Source organism: Neophocaena asiaeorientalis, unplaced genomic scaffold (genome assembly GCF_003031525.2).
Source record: "Neophocaena asiaeorientalis asiaeorientalis breed wild unplaced genomic scaffold, Neophocaena_asiaeorientalis_V1.1 scaffold177, whole genome shotgun sequence".
In the NCBI taxonomy this organism is placed as follows: Eukaryota; Metazoa; Chordata; class Mammalia; order Artiodactyla; family Phocoenidae; genus Neophocaena; species Neophocaena asiaeorientalis.
The window spans coordinates 16,564,452-16,585,035 of record NW_020172779.1 but is presented as its reverse complement, the minus strand read 5'-3'; the positions used below and the strand labels follow the sequence as shown (position 1 = coordinate 16,585,035).

The 20,584-nt window shown below is 50.8% G+C and overlaps 1 protein-coding gene across 5 annotated transcripts in view; it reads left to right on the top strand.

Moving 5' to 3' along the window:
* ZFAT (zinc finger and AT-hook domain containing) overlaps positions 1-20,584 on the top strand; it is a 167,521-nt gene that overhangs the window by 16,082 nt on the left and 130,855 nt on the right. For 4 of the 5 annotated variants that reach the window (XM_024741220.1, XM_024741218.1, XM_024741222.1 and 1 more), the window contains exon 2: positions 10,976-11,152. In XM_024741220.1, the coding sequence (XP_024596988.1) occupies positions 10,976-11,152 (177 nt within the window). Of the gene's footprint in view, positions 1-167; positions 403-10,975; positions 11,153-20,584 lie in introns of those variants that run through there. The other variant, XM_024741219.1, reaches the window with a different exon arrangement.

Genomic DNA, 20,584 nt, shown 5'->3' with positions numbered 1-20,584 from the left:
CAGCTTCCTTTTCTTCTCCCTCTTCCTCTTTGAATGCCCTTATTTTGGTTACAGCAAGTTCTCAGTAAGTGTGATGGTGATGATGACGTTATACGGCATACCCACAGCTCATGAAAAGTTCTGCAAAATAAGCTAAATGGAAGGAAGGTGTTTTGTCCAGGCCCAGGCTTCTTTTCCTGAAGATAAAGGAAAAGCGTATTTTCGACTGCAGTAAGCTGCACAATGCGGAGAGCTTCTCCATCACCGCGGAGTGACCGCGATCTGGCTGCGTGTTGCTGAAGTATTTCCACTCCTCTTGGGACGCTGCCAGCTCTTTTGAATTTAATAACTTAAGGGTGAGTGAACAACAAGAAAACAAAAACAGAACTCTGAAAGAAATTGCCATCCTGTTCTTCTCATAAGGTAGGCCGTTTAACAGGGCCTTAATTTTGGCTCCTGAACTCTCTTTCAAGTTAATCAATCCAAGTAAAAGATGGTTGAAAAGCAGCTGTCACTTTTAAATAGAGGAATTTAATAGTCTAGTAATGAGCATTTTGTCTTCTTACGGTTATCGATAAACGTTTAAGGCTATTTGTGATCGTCAGTTCCTCTAACACTGAGCGCCTACTGTGTCCCTAGCAGCAGCATCACTAAGAGGATGGATGACATTGGGCTGGGCGGGGCTGTGGCCGTAGGTAGTGAGTGCAGGTGGTATGGAAGGTGCTGGGGTGCAGAGCCCTGCTTCTCACGGAGGTGAGCACAGAGACCTGGACTGGGCCCTGGCTGCCCGCTGTGAGCTACCTCGCTCCACCCCTGTGGGACGTTTGGACCTCATAGGGTGGTTGGGATTCGACGGGGTCATGGGTATGTCAAACAGTATCCCCGCTTCTCAGATTTAGTGCCTTTTCCAGAGACTCCAGGCTGGCAGCAGCCATTGGTATGTTTTGTTGGCTGGAGTATTTTTTTTTTTAACTTTGTATTTTGAAATAATAGTAGATTCACAGGAAGTTTCAAAGATTGTGCAGAGAGGTCTTATATACCCTTTTCCAGGCTTACTCCAATGGTTATGTTTTTGGGAGGGGAGTATAAAAACATATATAACATAAAATTTGCCATTTTAACCATTTTTAGGTGTATCGTTTAGTGGCATAAGGACATTCACATTGTCGTGCAATCATCACCACCATGCATCTCCAGAACTCTTTTTTTAAAAAAAATTAATTAATTAATTTATTTTTGGCCGCGTTGGGTCTTCCTTGCTGCGCGCAGGCTTTCTCTAGTTGCAGCGAGCGGGAGCTACTCTTCATTGCGGTGCGCGGGCTTCTCAGTGTGGTGGCTTCTCTTGTTGTGGAGCACAGGCTCTAGCACGCAGGCTACAGTAGTTGTGGCAGGTAGGCTCAGTAGTTGTGGCTCACGGGCTCTAGAGCACAGGCTCAGTAGTTGTGGCGCGTGGGCTTCGTTGCTCTGCGGCATGTGGGATCTTCCCAGACCAGGGCTCGAACCCTTGTCCCCTGCATTGGCAGGCGGATTCTTAACCGCTGCGCCACCAGGGAAGCCCTTTCCAGAATTCTTTCATCATCCCAACCCAGTGGTTACATCTTGTGAAACTGATGTGCAATATCAAAACCAAGAAATGAGTGTAGGTGCGACGGGCATGCACGGTTCTAACGCATTTTACCACATGCGTAGATCTGTGTAACCACCCCTGCAGTCAAGATGCCGAGCTGTTTGTTGACATTTTATCAGTTTGAGTGAAGTGGAGAAACCTTGTGTCCCTTTATTTATTGATTGTTTGGCCTTGGGGTACAGCTTGCAGGATCTTAGTTCCCCGAGCAGGGGTCGACCCTGGGCCCTCAGCAGCAAGAGCGCTGAGTCCTAACCACTGGACCACCAGGGAAGTCCCAGCCTTGTGTCCCTTTACCTCCCCTGTTTATAATTGTCATAAAAGTTTCTTCTGCAGACGTTGAGAACCACATCAGACAGAGTTATACTTTTTGTTTAACGGTCAAACGTAATTTAGGAAATCAACAGGAAAAAGGAAATCTGATGTATTTGCCCATATTTTTACACTTTGCTTTGTTCATTTTACTTTTCTTGATGTCGCAGGAGTCATTGTTTTAGCATTTTCCTTCTGTTTAGAGAACTTCCTTTGGTCATTCTTGTAGGTTCGGTCTGCTGGTGACAACTTCTCTTTCTTTTCCTTCATCTGGGAATGTCTTGGTTTCCCCTTCATTCCTGGAGGATGGTTTTGCTGGGTGTAGGATTATGGGTGGACAGTTCTCTCCTTTTTGCACTTGAAAAATGTGCCACTTCCTTCTGGCCTCCACGTGTCTAAGGAGAAGTCTGCTGTCAATCATATGGTTTTTCCACACAGGAAACTGGGTTTTTTGCTAATTTCAGGTTTCCTCTCTGTTTTTAGTTTTCAGAAGCTTGATTATAATGTGTCTTGTCACAGATTTCTCTGGGTTTACCCTGTTTGGACTTTGCTCACCTTCTTGACTGTGTGGCTTTGTGTCTTTTGCCAACTTTGGGGAATTTTCAGCCATTATTTCTCTGAATACTTTCCCACCCCACCGTCCTTCTCCTTTCCTGGGACTCTACTGACACAAATGTTAGACCTTTCTTTGGTTCAAGTCCCACAGGTCCCTGAGGCTGTCTTTATTCTCTTTCAGTCTATTTTCTCTGTTATTCAGATTGTATGTTTTTTATTGTTCTATTTTCAAGGTCACTGATTCTTCTAGCAGGGGTGGGGATGGGCTGCAGTGTTGTCTGTGGGGTTTGAGTGTTGCAGGATGGCTATTGCCTAAAAGGTTTCTGTCCTGTGAGGCTGTCCCTTTCCTGGCCTGTTGGCCAGTGAGAGCAGGCTCTTGTTGGAGCTGTTTTTTCCTGTGCCTGTTGGTGCTTCTGCTTCTGAGTTCGAGCAGGTGAAAGGAAAGCCCTGGGCACTTACTGTCTCAGGTTGCAAGGTGGTTTGTTAGCTGCTCTGCCACCTTCTCTCCGACTTTCACAGTCTTACGTGTATTTTATCTGTGACATCCAGGGTTTTGGTTGCACTTAGTGGGAAGAATAGGGAAAAGTCCATCTGCTCCATCTTTGTGGAACTTTTTGCCACAATATATATTTTTAAAGACTTTATTTTTTTTAGGGAAGTTTTAAGTTTTCAACAAAACTGAGAGGAAGGTACAGATCTCCCATATCCCCCCTGCCTACACGTATGCACAGCCTCCCCCGTCATCCCTACCAGGGTGGTGCATTTGTTACAGTTGGAGAGCCTACACTGCCACATCGTCATCACCCAAAGCCCATAGTTTACATCAGGGTTCACTCTTGCTGTTGTACATTCTATGGGTTTGGGCAGATATGTAGTGACGTGTATCCATTATTATGGTATCATGCAGAATATTTTCACTACCCTAAAAATCCTGTGTGCTCTGCCTGTTCATCCCCTCCACCCCAAGTGTGGCCACCTTTTTACTGTCCTTTTACTGGAGATCTTTTTACTGTCTCCATAGTTTTGCCTTTCCCAGAATGTCATATAGTTGGAATCATACAGTATGAAGCGTTTTCAGATTGGCTTCTTCTGCTTAGTAATATGCATTTCAGGCTCTTCCATGTCTTTTCATAGTTTGATAGCTCATTTTTTTCTTTTTTTATTGAAGTATAGTTGCTGTACAGTGTTATATAAGTTTCAGGTGTACAATGTCGTGGTTCACAATGTTTAAAGGTTATCCTCCATTTATAGTTATTATAAAATATTGTCCATATTCCTGGTGTTGTACAATATATCCTTGGAGCTTATTTTATACTTAATAGTTTGTACCTCTTACTCCCGTACCCCTATATTGCCCCTTCCCCCTTCCCAATAGCTCATTTCTTTTTAGTGCTGAATGATATTCCATTGTCTGGGTGCACCAAATGGTTTATCCGTTTGCCTACCGAAGGACATCTTGGTTGCTTCCAAGCTTTGGCAGTTACGACAAAGCTGCTATAAATACTTGTTTGTAGTTTTTGGTGTGGACACACATTTTCAACTCCTTTGGGTAAATACCCAGGAGCACGACTGCAGGATTATATTGTGAAGTACGTTTAGTTTTATAAAAAACTATCAAACTGTCTTCCAAAGTGGCCGTGCCGTTTTGCATCCCCATGAGCAACGTAGGAGAGATGTGTAACCACATCCGTGTACGTTGGGAGCCTTTAGGCCACGCAGGCCGCCACATCCCTCCATGCCCCGTCATCTAACCCCTGATGGCTTCTGCCATTTCTGCCAGTTGCCTTCCCACGTGGAGGGCCTTGCCGTGTATGACCTGTCCCTGGGGCTACCTTCCCGCCACTTCCTTTTCTTACCCCCATAATGCCCTGTTGGGTTTTTGTCAGCTTTCATTTGGATGAAGCACGTTTCAGGGTGTGGCTGGGAGTCCGTGTCTCTGAGTGGGTCCCCGCAGCTCTCCTCCCTCCTCCTGGTCTCCGATGGTCTGGCCTGGCCTCGGGTAGATGCGTGGGCCCTCACGTGGGCCCTCGCTGTCTTGGTGCTTTGAAGGAGGAAGTTGGGATGTCGGGACCAGCTTACCTGTGCCATCTCCCTTCCGCAGAGCCCTCTGATGCCTGTGTGTTTCCAGTGAATCTGGCTGCTGTGTTTGTGTCACGCCTGTGTCATTAAACCCAGACTGAAAAGCACCACAGGGCGGACTTCTGTCCTGGGCTACCCCTCCAGCCCTTTATACTGTGAGTGAAGGAGTCAGTGCTGGGCCCATGGGTACGAAGCCAGTCAGGGGCTGGGGTCCCGGACCCTGCCCGCCCAGTCCCGCTGTCCCCACGAGACCTCGCACGCTTTGAGGCCACTTCTAACGTTGCTTCTGTCAGAAAACGTATTTTGAGTTTCTGCTCGGGGTCCCTGAGACCCCCAGGTCAGCGACACCAGACACCCCGTCCCTTCCTTCTGTGTGGAGCTCAGGACTGGGGGGCGGAGGGAGGGAGGAGGGCCCGGGGCGTGGGGGGAGATGGGGCAGCGGGCAGCAGGGGCCTGTGCGTGGGGTGTCTCTGTCTCTTTCTGTCCCTGGACACGCAGCAGAAGCTCTGTGCTCAGTGGCGCTGTTCTTCTCAGGGGAGTGGGCAGATGGCTGTCTCTGCTCCGTGTGCTTCTGTGCTGCCTGTCACACAATGAGCGCGGATTCGCCCTGTGACTTCTGTAATAATTAATAATAATAACTTACAAGGTGGCTTAAGGGCCGAGAGGCCTGGAATGCCTGGATCGCATCCTGCTCTGGTCGTCCCACCCTTGAGTCCCCGCAGGAGATGCACTTACAAAGGACACCAGCAAGAAGGAAAGGACGCCCTTGATTGTGTGCTGGGCCGGATGTCCTGTGAGCGGCCGGAGCACACGACTTCAGCTCAAGGCTGGACTGACCTTCTCGCCTGTTTACTCGAGGGCCTGAGAATGGGGAGGGGCCCCTCAGGAGCAGGCCAGCTCCAGCCGACGTGTGGGCTGCCCGTTGCCAAAGGAGGAGGGGGGAGGGAGGCCTGGCCACGCCATGCCGTGACCTGTCAGCTCCCGGTGGCCGTTCCTAGGGTCAGAGGGGCCCAACCGCACTCCCGGGACCCACAGGCCCTCCAGTTCATGACCTTCTTCTGGGAGGAGTGGTCAGAGGCCCTCGTTCGTCTCTGGTTCCTAGGCAGGGGTAAGCAGGTAGGGGGTCAGAGGTTGCAGACAGGACCTGGCTGTTCCTGGCTGGGAGTGTTTGCAAAGCAGAGTTCAGAAACGAGGACTTTATGCAGTTATTTTAAGATTTTTCCTTTTTAACAGTACAGAGTAGCTGATTAAAAACTGGCAAAAGTTCATGGAAATTGGATGCTCAGACCCCAAACCTCTGATTTTCCTTGTGCTGAACACGTCATCTTCCCTTTGAATCCTTTTGTTAAGGACGGGTACACAGTAATTGAACCTAAAGATGCATCCAAATTGTGGCAACTCCATCAGAATTTGCTGACAACATAATTATGATTATATTTCAGGGTATAAGATCCATTTTTTTCATATTAGTCTACTATAAAAAAATGAAAAGAGCTGCTTTGTTGTTATTTTGGTAGGTTAACAATTCTTAGTATCTGCGGGATGCGGCCTGACCTGACACTTTCCTCGCATGTTTTGGCATCTTGCGGTTACACCGCTGTATGAACATATCTAAAGAGTGCACAGTTTCCCTCCTTGTCAGAGGCCTGGGGGCGGTTCGCAGAGGATGTTCCAGAGGGAACACTGCCGGGGCTCCTGAACAGGCTGCTCCTAGTACAAGACTGCATAGCTAGGAGCACAACTGGCCCCCACTGGCCCGGCGCGGGAGGCTCCTGTAGTCCCGCTGGCTGTTGTGGGGCCGTGTTCCCTCCCAGCGCTGACCCCGGAAGGACCGAGTGGCCCATCGGAGACGCTGAGCCTGGCTCAGGTAAAGCTGGGCTCTGCCTCGAGGTCAGCCTCTCCGAACCCAGTCCTGCCCCTGTCGCGTGGGGACGAGAGTCCTGGCGGGCCGGGAGGTGGGGGAGTGCATGAGGTCACGTTGTGGGGTGTGGCCTGGAGCCCGAGTCAGGGCCGCTTTCACAGTCCATTCAGTGCCTCCTCCTGGAAGCCTTCCAGGCACTTTAGCCGAGGATCCCTGCCTTCCCTCTTCCCACTGTGTCTGTTGTTTGCAGCACCCGTCTCCGCTGGCTTGCACATTCCTTGAACGCCTTTCCTGGCTGGGCTGGGGGACGTGGCCTTGAACAAGAGGCCGCCCTGCCTGAGCTGCTCAGCGCTCCTCACTCGGAGCCATGTCCTGACCCCTCTGTTTACCTGTTACCTCACTTCTCAGGAGGTCTAGCAACCTTCCTGAGTTTTAAAGCTCATATAGGCTCATTGTGGAAAATCCATAAGTGCCTATAAAGAAGAGTCCGGCAGGCAGGATCTTGCTGTATTTCCTTTGAGCCTGGCCGTCTGTTCTTCCATCCATCTGCCCGTAAACCACGTCTCCCCATTGGGAACAAAGTCGTGTACTTACCGGGTTGTGGTGTGTCCCACTCTGTAGAGTTGAACGTTTATTCTGAGCATCTTCCGTGTCACTCAGGTTCTTCGAAAATATGATTTTCAGTGGCTGCGTGGAGTTTCTCTGGGGGATGTGCCCTGACGTGCCCGCTGCAGAGCACGTGCTGGCTTCTGGAGCTTGACGGGGACCTCCATGCTGAGCATCTCTGTGCACGATCCTTGTCCGCGCTGTGGATGCTCCTGAAGACTGGATCTCGAGAAGTGGGACCGCTGCTCAGAAGACACGAGCGGGCGTCTTCGAGGGCTCCCGGCCCCTTCGCCGGTGGCAGGGCGTGTTCCTGTCAGCCATTGCGAGTGCGGGCCCCGCGGCGGGGCTGCTGAGCCGGGCTCCCCGGGACCCGCTGGCTTCTGTGGTCTCAGTGCAGATGCCGGTCCCCCACGCTATCTCCCTCGCATGCTCCTCTGTGACAGTTGTCCTTGCTCATGTGCGCTTGTCTCTGCACCTCGGGGACCCCAGGCCCAGCGCTGGACGCACGGTGGGCATTTGGGAGACGTACTGATTGATGGCGATGGCCAAGGCCAGGCGGCACTCCGGGCTGCTCAGGCCTCCGGGCTCTGTGGGACACGGGGCAGTAGGTTAGTTACAGCTGATGCCAACACTTGGTCACATGCAGATGCAAAAGTAGTTGTATTTGTTTGGTCTCCAGACAATGCCTGGTGTACCTGGGAACTAAGGGACCCCTCACAGTAACCCTGTGGTCCCCGGCAGCGCTGCTCTGTTACGTGTCGCAGAATTCCCTTTCTCCTGAAAGCATAACGGGAATCAAGAATACGTCCTGGTCTGTAGGGAAATTGTTTCAGTAAAAACCCTAAGATGCCGTTGTTCTGGGCGTGTCTGTTTCCCCCGTGGGCTGGTGGCCTCCTCTGTGCAGGACCTCATGCCCGATTCATCTTTGCGTCCCTGGTGCCTGCACTGGGGCCCACCCTGTGGCCGCTGCTCTGTGGATGCCGAAATCACCAAGAAAGAACTTGATACGTGATTTGGGGATTATGCTCTGCTCTGTAATGATTTTCATTTCAGACTCAGTTGGCTACAGGGATAAGCGTTTTAGCTGTAACTTTGGAGGCACTCAGCTCATGGTCTGTAGCCAAACAGAGTTCATGTCCACAGCAGGTGGCAGAGAGTCTGGGTTTGACCTGGGCAGGTTGTGTCTCCTCCCCGTCTCAGTTTCCTCCGCTGTGGAACGGGGGTGACAGACCCCCTTTTGCCTAAATCATAGGGTCGTCATAGGATCAGCAGGGTGTACGTTGAAAACCACATGGCCTCTTATGAAGAAAAAAGCTATCACTTAATCTATTCCTGTTTTGGAAGCATTTTGGGTTCCTTAGGAATCAAACATTTCTTGGAAAAAAATAAAATACCGATTGACGGTATTCATGAGAGATTTTCATTGACGAAGCAATGTTCTGCTTTGTTAAATTTCTGTTTCATGTGCCATTTGGTGGGAAAGAATTCTCGTAGGTCATTATCTCGCCTGCTTGTTCATGGAGAAAACCCTTTCTCTGAAGGCAGAGAGGGCCTCATTTCTGTGACAGGGCCTCGCGGGCTCCATCCTCACTGTGGCGGCACCGTGTAGGTCCACTGCTTTGCCTCCTCATCTCCTTTCTGGTCTTGCTGTAAAGAGGAGGAAAATGGGGTCGGGGAGATTGGGGAGTGGCGAACAAGAGAGATTTTTGTTTGGTTTTGTGGTAAGATGAGAGCAGTCATGGCGTGCACAGGCCAGCAGAGTATAATTGCTTTACAATGGTGTGTTAGTTTCTGCTTTTTAACAAAGTGAATCAGTTATACATATACATATGTTCCCATATCTCTTCCCTCTTACGTCTCCCTCCCTCCTTCCTTTTGTCTCTGTTTTTTCTTTTTTCTTTTGCCCTACCCAGGTACGTGGGGAGTTTCTTGCCTTTTGGGAGGTCTGAGGTCTTCTGCCAGTGTTCAGTAGGTGTTCTGTAGGAGTTGTTCCACGTGTAGATGTATTTCTGGTGTATCTGTGGGGAGGAAGGTGATCTCCGCCTCTTACTCTTCCGCCATCTTCCTGGAAGCCCCCCTCTTCTGAATAACTAGGCTTTAAAATGCTTAGGCCCTGGATTCTACTTCAGCAAGTTTCTGCCTAAAACTGAAGTAGATTTAGGCCCTACCTGGCTTCTGAATAACTAGGCTTTAAAATGCTTAGGCCCTGAATTGTACCTCTGCCACTTCTGACTAAAACTGAAGAGAAGCAGAGTTTTGAGAACATGTCATTGAGGCGGTGGGAGAGGCTGGGGTTTGGAGCACATGGGACACAGCATAGACTTTTTTTTCCCGGTACGCGGGCCTCGCACTGCTGTGGCCTCTCCCGTTGCGGAGCACAGGCTCCGGACGCGCAGGCTCAGCGGCCATGGCTCACGGGCCCAGCCGCTCCGCGGCATGTGGGATCCTCCCGGACCGGGGCACGAACCCGTGTCCCCTGCATTGGCAGGCGGACTCTCAACCACTTTGCCACCAGGGAAGCCCCGGCGTTGCCCTTTGTCCTGTGCCTTCCCGGGTGAGGGCCAGCCGAGCAGTCTTCCAGGTGTAGGCGCTCGGGGTGCGTTGTCTTTAGAAAGTGTGAAAGCATCAGCAGCGTTTCTGTGCTGGTCTGCTTTCTCTCACGTCCACGAGCTGCTGGAACGTGTTCGACATTCTGCCTGCCCCGGGGTGAACCACACCGCATTCAGCCCCCTTCTGTGCCGCTGCTGGGCCCTCTCTCCTCCCGGCAGGAGCGGCAGGTGGGCGGCTGCTCCAGGAGGCTCTGGCACCGTCTTCTGGCCGCTTCAGTGAAATGGGAAGCCAGTCGGCAGCTGGCTGTGAGCACAGGGCCGAGGAGGGAGGAAGAGGCGCGATAGACTTGTTCGCCATTGGCAGAGTCGGTGGCCTCGACGCCTTGCACGAGGCCGTGTTAACAGTCCCCGTGAGGCTGGCGGTGGTTTGTGTCGGGAGCCCGGCAGCGTGGGGTGGATTTTCAGCGGTTACTGCGGCCGGGCGAGAGCACTGAGTAGGTGGAGGCTTGCACTGAATCAGGGCGTGGCTTACTGAGCCTCCTGGGTTCCCGCTGCAGAGGAGACTTGTTACCTGCATGTCCTGTTCAGTGTTGCAACCAAGAGATCATTATTACCTCTCCGAGTTCATCCAGCTTTACAGCATTTAGGGTCTGGAGTTAGAAATTGAACCTTCAAAGCCATCATACCAATTCTTCCTTTCAGTGTAAATGTGGGAAAACAATCTAGCTTTTGTTATTGGATCCTAAATTTAATATTCCTATATGTGCCTGTAATTATTTTATTGGACTCAAAAATGAGTTGCTTTCCCCATATGTCTTCCTGCCTAGTATAATGGGATGAACCATAATGGACTGTTAATAAATATTTGTGAATGGTGGTAATGCTTTAGATAGGAATTAAAGGGCTTAAGCAAGCAACAGCTTCCCATTCTCCTTGTTCTTAGTTCCTGTGCCCGCCAGTGAAAGGTGCTTGGCTCTTAAGAAGTGTTTTGATCATTTTTTCCTTGCACCTAATTTGAGTGAGTCTCACTAGAATACTTCATTGTTGTCAGCATGGTGCATTCATTTGAAGGTTGCATTAATTTTCAAGTTCCATATTCATTTCTTACTTTGCTATGTGAATCCCGAATCTAGGCTCTTGAGTGGATTAGGGTAACAGGGAGGTCCATATTAGACCCGGTCCAGAAGGACTGAGGTTTTGGAATACTGAAGAAAGAATTTTCTGGCAACCGGGGCCACCTGAAGTTAGACGTGAGCTGCCTGGCCGTGCGGCGTCCACCAGAGGGACACACCTGTTGGTGCCTGGCGATTGCTCAGAAGAGCAACCTTCAGTATTTTTCTTTGGCATTTGGATGTAGTCACTGTTTTGGTGAAGATGAAATAACATATTTTGCTTTTTTTTTCCTTACAGAAAACCCAGCCATCTTCATGTGTAAATGTTGTAACCTCTTCTCACCAAGTCAGTCGGAACTCCTCTCCCACGTTTCTGAGAAGCACGCAGAAGAGGGGGTTAATGTGGATGAGATCGTCATTCCCCTGAGGCCTCTGAGTACCCCTGAACCCACCAACCCAGGCAAAACCGGAGATGGTAAGGGGGCTGGGGTGCTGGGCGAGGGCGGCACGCCCATGATGTGCCTGAGGGCGATGACGATGCTTATTTGCTGTCAAATACTTTGATTCTCAGTTTCTGTCTGGTGGGCATAGGGTCTCATAAAAATCCAAATCTCCAACCGGAAGTCACAATAATTTCCATTTGTAGATCTGCTCAAGTAAGATTGTGTGTTTGAATTCCCTGTACCCAGGCTCTGTAGGTGCTTCTCCAATGCCTGGTTGGTAGATGGAGGGATGAATGAGTGAACGAATGAATGAGTAAATGAAAGGAGTTGACACCATCCAGCCGGGTAAAAAGCACGAGCTTATTGTCAGACAAGCGTGTTTAAGCCAGCGCCAGCACCTGCTACTGCATTACCTGAAGCGAATGATGTTACTCCTCTGAGCCTCACTTTGCTCATCTGAAAGGTGAAGACCAATCTGCCTGTCGCAAGGGGGTCTGTGAGGCTGAAGCCAAAGATATGGTGACAGCACCAAGGACGATGCCTGGAACAAAGAAGTGAAAGGGAAGCTGTCACGATAACATGCGTCATGAATGAATAAGGATACATAATCTTCAGAACAGCATGGCTCATGTGTACCTGCGACAGGGATTCCCATCGCAGAGCTTTGATTCGCAGAATCCTTCAGGTTCACAGTCAGTGTCAGAAGTGAGACACATCTTGTTTGCAGTGTCCAGACACTTCCTACTGAATGGCATCAGATGCAGCAGGTGGATGGATTAGAGAAACCATCCAGGCACTGTAATTAGGTCCCCACAGATGAAGAAAATATATAGTATAGGAGGAGCAGCTGAAAACCAGAGTCAGAAAAAGTCCCCACAAAACTATTTTCATACGATGAGAGGTGATGGCCAGTCTCCTGTGCAGAAGCTCGGTCTGCGGCAGTAAACGTCCGGCCGCAGGATTCGTTAGTCACACTGATAGTCCAGTTGCTCTTTCTTGGGGATATTTAGACTGGCATTTCTGAAGAGGCTGGCTTACTGATCACCTGCCTAACACCGTTAACAAGGAGAGACTCCAGACACAAAATGTTCTGTTTGAGTCCCTCTGGCCGTTCCCAGGGTACTCAGAGAAACATGCCTGCCAGAAGATTGAGTTGTTGAGAAGTTAGGAGAAATTCTACTTGTTACTGTTAGTGGCATAAGGTGAAAACTCTCCGTTCCCGACATCTCGGCGCTCACGGGAGTTTCCTCCATCTCCTGGCTGCTCCTCCAGTTGTTGGGCTGCACCCTGCAGGCCTACAAGGCCTGTGCTTGGCCAGCTTCAAGGCCGAAGAAAGAGCCCGGAGTCAGCAGCAGAGGCATCAGGGGTTTAACGGGTGGGGGAGCTTACAGGTCTGAAGCAAAGTCCGGGAGGGACACCCCACCGTGTGCGGGGCGTGGAGGGCAGGACATGTTGGTAGCCTTCGTCCCCGGGGGGAAGGGGAGATTACCAGTTACAGGGAAATTGATGTCAGCTGGGCTCATTAGTTACCAGGGAAACCAGTCGAGAGGCATGCCCCTCACTGCCCCTTCGATAAGCTGTCACTAGCTGGGGCCTGGGTCAAGTACACAGGAAGGTCAGTCGAGTGAGTAGGGTGGAGGTGAAGCAGCCCTGGTCAGGCAGGGGATGGACAGAGAGCAAGAGTACAGCCATCTTGAGTGGCCTGACCATGCGGTGCTCTTGTGGTGCTCTTGGTATGATCAGGTTCTTACCTTTGAACTTCTTTTAAAAGTTATTTTCCTTTATTAACTAATTAACTTTTCACTTAAATTCTTCCTGAATACATTTTCTTTGGGTGTGTGTGTGCGTGTATATACTGGAAGATTAGTTGCCTGTGTAATTTAATTTTAAAAAGTATTTCTTAAGACTTTAATTAGACTTAGACTGTTAATACGAGAAAATTTCTTCGAAAGTCTTCCATTAAGAACCCCAAGTCCTTCCTTTCCTCTTTGTCCAAGTCTATAAAGTTTGAGACTTACAGAATCTTAGTTTCTCTCTAGTGATTTCCATTCAGGTTTAACCTTCACAGTTCATTTCAAGTTGAGAGATGCTTGAAATGGTTTAATTAAACCTTTAACTGAGTAGTAATTGATTTATTATTTTGGCCTCCCTTTATAACATGAAGGTTCCTAAATCCTCTGGTTTATTTTATAGCCTTTTAATCTGTTTTGCTCGTGTTGGCAAAGGTCTGCAGAAGAGCCTTTTATTTTTCTCCCTTCTTGCTAATCAAATCTCTGGCTCTGGTCCAAGAAAAAAATTCCCTAATGGACCAAGTTCATTCTCCCTCTTGTATGTATGTATGAGTGTGTAAAAGAGAATGTGTGCATGTGTGTCTGTGAGTGTGTGTGTGATGGGTGAGTGAGTGTGTGCACACACTTGTTCATCCTGATGGAGGCGGGGACACTGGGCTTACCTGAGTAGGAATTTACGTGGGTCTGCTGAGAGCCGGGTTTTGGTTCTTCCGTCATCTTCCCCTTTCATACCTTTAATAGGAACTCTTCGTTTCTCCTTTTTCTCTCTCCCTTCTCTCCCCTTCCCCTTCCCTCCTTCTTAATTTATTCCTTAAGTGCACCTGCTGTATGCCTGGGTGCTGTGCTAGGTGCTGGGAGTACAGAGCAGGCCCAGGCACTGTCCTGCTGGTGCTGCCTCCTGGCTGGTGGGTGGCATTTGGACAAAGAGGCGGTTTCAGTGCAGTGGGGAAGGTGCTTCTCTGGGATTAGGTTTGGGCTGCTAAAGAGGGGGGACACGTGGTCTAGTTGGAGGGTGAAAGGAGGCTTCCCAGGGGAGGTTGGCGTCTAAGTTTAAACCTCTGTGTTGTCTCTTCTGGGCACTTACCACGAATAAAGTCACTCTGAGTGTGGAGGCATCTTGTACTCGCTGTCCCAGGAGCCTCTGAGCCCTGAGCCCTCTCGTCTGCCCTGGCAGGCAGCCTGGGGGCAGCGGGCTCCGATGGACTCAGGTTTCAGTGCTGGGGCTTTCATGGGATGCTGCGGCTGTGCTGGCGCACCTGCTGCTTTTGTGGGGATTACAAAAAGGTGCCTCCATCCTGGGCTGATGAGTTAGCAATGGGTGTTCTTTCTGGGTGAACGAGGATAGAGTGTGCTCAGGGCTGACGCAGGCAGTGCAGGGCGCTCCGCCTGCTGGTGGAGCCTGACCTGGGACAGGGACAGGGATGGGGACAGGCCCCCCCCCCCACCCTCTGTGGCCCTCACGCAGGGGTCAGCCTGCACCACAGCCATGGAGGGGCTGCTGGTGGCTTAGGCAAGTGGCTTTTGTTATCTGTTAAAGGGGGATAAGATATTAGCCTTTTTAAAAACGGATTCTGAGACAAATGCATGTTAGTACCTAACGTCTTAGAACCTGGTGTGTGCACGGTGCCCTTCTAGCCCTCCCACCCCCTGTGTATCCATCGGCTGTTCAGGTCGGGAGTTGGGTCCCACTGAAGCTTGTGACTGGGTGAACTATCATCGTTTTCCCGCAGAACTCAGAGTAGAGGTCAAAATGTGCTATTTCTGTGCTCCGATATTAACCTAACTGGCGTGGATGTGAGGTTCACGGACTGAGGCAAACAGATCTGGGTTCAAATCCTAGCTTGGCTACTTCTGGGTCTTGGGGCAGACTGATTCATTTTCTTTTTTTTTTTTTCTCAGTTTTTTTAGAATAATTTATTTTTGGCTGCATTAGGTCTTCGTTGCTGTGCGCGGGCTTTCTCTAGTTGCGGCGAGCGGGGCTACTCTTTGTGGCGGTGCACGGGCTTCTCATTGCGGTGGCTTCTCTTGTTGTAGAGCATGGGCTCTAGGTGCACGGGCTCAGTCGTTGTGGCACGTGGCTCAGTAGTCGTGGCTCACGGGCTCTAGAGCACAGGCTCAGTAGTTGTGGCACACGGGCTTAGTTGTTCCGCGGCATGTGGGATCTTCCTGGACCAGGGCTGGAACCCACGTCCCCTGCCTTGGCAGGCGGATTCTTAACCACTGCACCACCAGGGAAGCCCTGATTAATTTTCTTAAGCCTCAGTGTCCTCTGTAGAATGGGAAATCCTCAGGGATTTGCTGGGCAATGCACGTGAAGGGCTTAGCATGTGCCTGAGATGTATGTGCCTAGTGATTATTAATTGTTGCTGTTATTTATGTGGCATTTCCACACGATCACTGCTAAAACCACAGGGAGCAGTCTTGGGGTGCCCTCTGCCTCCCTGGAGCCTTGCATTGTAGGGCAGGCTGCAGCCTGTCCTGTAGAGGGGTGCTGTGTCCCTGAAAACCTAAATGCCCCTAAAAGCCCCACGGTCCCTTGTTTCTGACATCATTCACTGTCCCTCTGTTGCTGCCTGGGCTCCTGGGAGCTAAATGTCGGGGAAGCTGACTGTCGGGGCCTGGCAGCGTTAGTGGTTCAGGATATTCCTAAATTCTCGAGTTGGTGTGGCTGGAGGCTGAGCTGCAAAGCGGGAGTTGGAAGGCTGGCTTTATCCTTGGTCTTAGGCAGAGTGGAATTTATACACCTCTAATTCTCTATTGGCTTTCTCGGTGTGTGAGATGTTTTAAAACGAAGAAATTGAGGAAAAAGTGCCTTAATGAACAAGCATGGGTGTACGTCGAGGAATCACACGATCTAACGGTGGACGGACTGGGAAGGTAATAGTGTCTTCAGAGAGACAGTCGAAGTCAGAATACTCACGCCTGTAGCCATAATAATAAGCAGTCGCCATGTATCGATCACCTTCTAAGTGCTGTGCTCAGCATTTTAATGGACTGCTTTTTATTAACAGTGACTGTATAGAATAAAGGCAGTTTTGTGTTTATTTTTCATGTTAGAAACTGAGGCTGGCGGGGATTTGCACTTAGGCCCACCTGACTCCCAGCTGCTGTTCTCTGCAGTGCACCTCTTGGCTCCACTACCATGTCCAGAACTGACCCGAGGGCCACAAGACTCAGCAGAAAGATCTGGGCGGTGAAGAAGGAACCCAGATCCTGGGTCTGCCAGCTCAGTGGAAGGTCCTGGAAAATGTGCCAAGTCCCTTCAACCTTTGGGTCGGTCCTTCATTTCTTTTCCTATTGAGGAGTTAGATTTGCTGCATCCATCTCTGAAGGTTTTTATGAGGATTAAATGTGGTAATAGCTGCGAAAGTGCCTCACAAACTTGAGTGATGTACAAATAAAGGGCTTTTACGTTATTAGATTTTTGATAATGTTGAGGTTTCTTTCATAATGCTCACGTCATCTTTTGGGCTGATTCTTTCCGTCCCTTGCTAGGTCAGGTCTTGGATCTACAAGGATAATTTTCTGCCTGTGAGGAAGTTGTCCCCAGTAATGGATTTGGGACGGGGTCGAGATGCACTGTGGCTTGCCCCTTTCTTCCTGTTGGAAACTTGGGACCTAGGAAATGCCTTGTTTTCGAAATGCATCTTTTCCTATTAAGCGGCTGATCAACGTGTATTTCTGTATTAAGTATCTGCTACGTCTCCAGCTCTGCCCGAGATCCTGTGGGACCTCAGGGTGTATGATGGAAGGTGGGGGGAGAGCAACACAGTCAGGAAATGGTGTGGGTGAGCTTGCACACGTGTGTGCCTTACACGCAACTGCGGGGCCAGCCAGGGTCGGCCGAGCTGCCTCACAGAGGAGGTACTGAGACGTGAACTGGGCCTGGAGTTAGGGTTCTGATTGGGGTGCAGGAGGGCGCGCAGCACAGGGAAGCAAAAAAGAGGCAGGTGTTCCCTCTGCATATTTAGGGAGGCCTAGAACACTGCCCTGAGTGGCTGAGAGCGAGCGGGCACGCATGCGTGCGTGTGTGTTTCTGTGTGTGCACGCGTGCGCACATGTGTAGGGTGAACTGTGCGATAAAGGGCCTGGAAAGCCAGGTCTCAGAGTCGTGGGGCAAAGTCCTCAAGAACGATGGAAAGTTCTAGAGCAAGAGAGTGGCAGTGAGACAGGGGGTGGAGGCTGAGAGAGACCAGAGCAGAAAGCTGGACTCTGAGATGCCGTGCAGGGGTCTAGGTGAGCGGAGACGGGGTGTACGGGCAGGTGTCTTCAGGACAAAATCCGCAGAGTTCAGTGATGCCTGAGTAGAGGAATTCAGGGAGCAGGAACAGGAAGTGAAATTTCCTCCATTCAGACGCCATTAAAGTGTGTCGAGTTAGAGGCGACAGGATTTTCCTCGCCCAGTTTTGCCTTCTCCGCTCTTCTGTACCATGGGGGTAGTTGACAGCAGCGACTCGTTTTCGGTGCTTAAATGATTCCAAGTGCATTTATGAATGTTTCATTTTTAGCTAACTAATTGGTCTTGAGGATCTGAATTATGGATGCAGCAAGATGTAAGATTAGTTTTGTCACCGTCGTGTTAGAGGTTTTCCAGAGCTTTCAGGGCTGATTTTATGTTTCTTCCTTGACGGCAGATTGCACCCTGCTTGTTGGGGTGCAGTCACCACGATTTACGGGGTGCCCACTGGGTGGGACACCGGGTCACATGCTGGGGCATAAAAAGCCATCGGGACGGGACTCAGTCTTCAGGGGGTCCTGCCTGCGGGGAGACACACGCATGACTCTTGGGTCCGGCTGGCCATGCTGCACTCCTGCTGTGCGGGAAGAGGGGTCGCACCCGTGGGCACCGCGGCTACCGCCTGCTCTGGGTGTCCCCGGGGAGAGGGCGCTGGGTACCCTGCTGCCATGAGTGCCGAATCTGAACCTGAGGGGAAGGGCACGGTTTCTGCAAGACTTTGACGTCTGCCCAGGATTGCTGACGCCAGCCACAAATTTGAGGGTTCCCAGGGCCACCCACGCTTCTGCAGCTAGGTACGAGCTTGAGGCACCCAAAGGACTCCCTCAGGTTGGATAATTTTCTAGAACGACTCACAGAACTCAGGAAAGCACTGTACTTGTGATGACAGTTCTAAACAAAAAGGGTACAGGTCAGAACGAGCCAAAGGGGGAGATGCCTGGGTGAGGTCGGGACCGGGGTGGGTTCCAGACAAGGGGCTTTCAGTCACCCTCCTACACCCGTGGTGTCCTGGACGCCACTGCCTTCTTCTGGCTACATTACATGACAGGACTCGAGTATTTCCAACCAGGGACGCTCGCCCGAGCCTTTGGTGTCCAGAGATGTTTGGGGCTCGATGACACTGCTCACGTGGCTGTCCCCCAGTCTCCAGCTTCTCCTGGGGGTCAGACTAAGACCTCTCTTCTCCAGTTCATCCAGAGCTCGGAACTGACCTGACCTGTTGCAGAGCCCCTGAAACAAGTCACAGCGTTAGTCCTGTGGCTGAAGCCCCTGTGCACATGGGCACTGCTGTCAGGCAGGGCCTTCCAGGGGCCTAGAGCTCACCCCCAGTGGCTGAGGGCAGAGGCCAGACCTCTCTACGGGTAAAGCCCCTTCTTCACTACACAGCTGCATCCTCAGGACATTTCAGAGGAGGACCTTAGTCTGCATGGCGGGGTGCGGAGTCTGGCATCAGGGTTGGGACCACGGTCTCCTACAAACTCTTAAGCGACCCGTTTCTGCAGCTCAGCGGATGGGACACGAGGTGGGCGTTTTGTAGCCTCTTCGCGAACTCTGCCCCTCTATTAACTGCTGCTTCAGTAAGTTGCTGTCGTCAAGAATAATAAGGAGGAGGGTTGTAATGACTTTGAGGTGAAGAGTTTGTCCTCACTGCACCTCCCTTTCCTCACCTCCCCCTCCAGCCTCCCTTCCGCATCGGCTGGGCCTCCTGTCCACACAGCTGACATTCTCCTTGGTAAAATCTCAGTGTGGCCAGAGGGATCCAAGGGGCTTGTGCCCTTGCTCATTTGTTCTGGTCTCTTCGTTTGCTTTCTTGTTGTTTAGTACTTTTATCTCCCCTGTTCCTGACCACCCCCATCCTCGTCTCCGACATGCCCGGTGAGATAGAGGGAAGGCAGTGACTGTGTGTTGGGCTGGGCTGCCCTGGCCACGGAAGGCCCCGGTTCGGAGCTCTAGGTCAAGGGGGAGCCACGCTTGGCACTGCAGCTCAGTGGAAACTCTGCTCTGCAGGGAGCTCCCCGTCTCAGCTCCTCCCCCATGCTGGTGCCTGATCCCTCTGAGCTCTTGGGGACCCCACGTCACAGCAGGCTTCTCTGTCCAGAGCCCTCATTGTCACGCTGCTCTTTCCCTGCAGACTTTGCTCAGGAACCTTCCTGCCCTCCTCGCCCGCCCCATGGCTTTCCTGTCTGATTTGGGAGCACAAGTGACCCACTTAAGGGGTCCTCACGGTGGTAGCAGTGGGCACTGTGGCTGACGTTTCCTGGGCAGAACCGTAGCCTTGGGAAGAGCAGGAGGGACCTTGAACGTGTCATAATTCCGCAGATGACATTCCCTCAAGATGGTGCTAGAAGCTAGGACCCTTCCTCTGCCCTGATGTTCAGATGCAAAGAGGGCTGCTGACATGCCGTGCCTTAGCCAGACAGGTGGCTCTCCAAAGATGGCACGGTGGCCAGGCTGTGCTGGCCCCCTGCTTGGCCTCCTCTGGGTACCCCTCAAGTCACATCACCTAAGACACACCACTCCACCTTCACACAATGGCACGATGCCCCCTGACCCCACTCACCCATCTTAATTCCCACCTTCCCTTGGAGACAAGTGCCTTAACAATGAATGCTAATTAAGAAGAAATACAAGATGAAAAATGATTTGAAACTTACTCTGAAGCAGCTCTGATCATGACATTTAAATCATTTGGTTTCTAGGAAACTTGAAAAATATTGTCTTTAGTCCTATAATTGGTGGCTTTAGATTGTAATTATTTTTTCTCTTTTTCATCAGAACAATTTGCATCTAATAATTACGATGCCTTGAAATAGTCTGAATAGTTGTGTAACTCATTAAGAGCATGAAAAGCCAAGCAGCCTTTGAGAACGCTTTGCGAAGTCCTTAGCAAGTTTCTGAGAACTGGGTTTCAGTGGAACTGGTGGGTCATAAGGAGCCTGGTTTGTGAACTGGGGGCTGATGGTCACAACTTAAAATCCTCCCCGGGACTTCCCTGGCGGTCCAGTGGTTAGGACTCCACACTTCCGCTGCAGGGGGCATAGGTCTGATCCCTGGTCGGGGAGCTAAGATCCCACAGGCTGCTCGGCCAAAACAAAAACAAAAACAGAAACGTCCTCCCCGCCTTACAGAAGAAGCACGTGCAAAGGTTCTGATAAAGTGATATTCTTTTTTTTTTAATTAATTTATTTTGGCTGTGTTGGGTCTTCATTTCTGTGTGAGGGCCTTCTCCAGTTGTGGCGAGCGGAGGCCACTCTTCATCGCGGTGTGCGGGCCTCTCACTGTCGCGGCCTCTCTTGTTGCGGAGCACAGGCTCCAGACGCGCAGGCTCAGTAGTTGTGGCTCACGGGCCCAGTTGCTCCGCGGCATGTGGGATCTTCCCAGACCAGGGCTGGAACCCGTGTCCCCTGCGTTGGCAGGCAGATTCTCAACCACTGCGC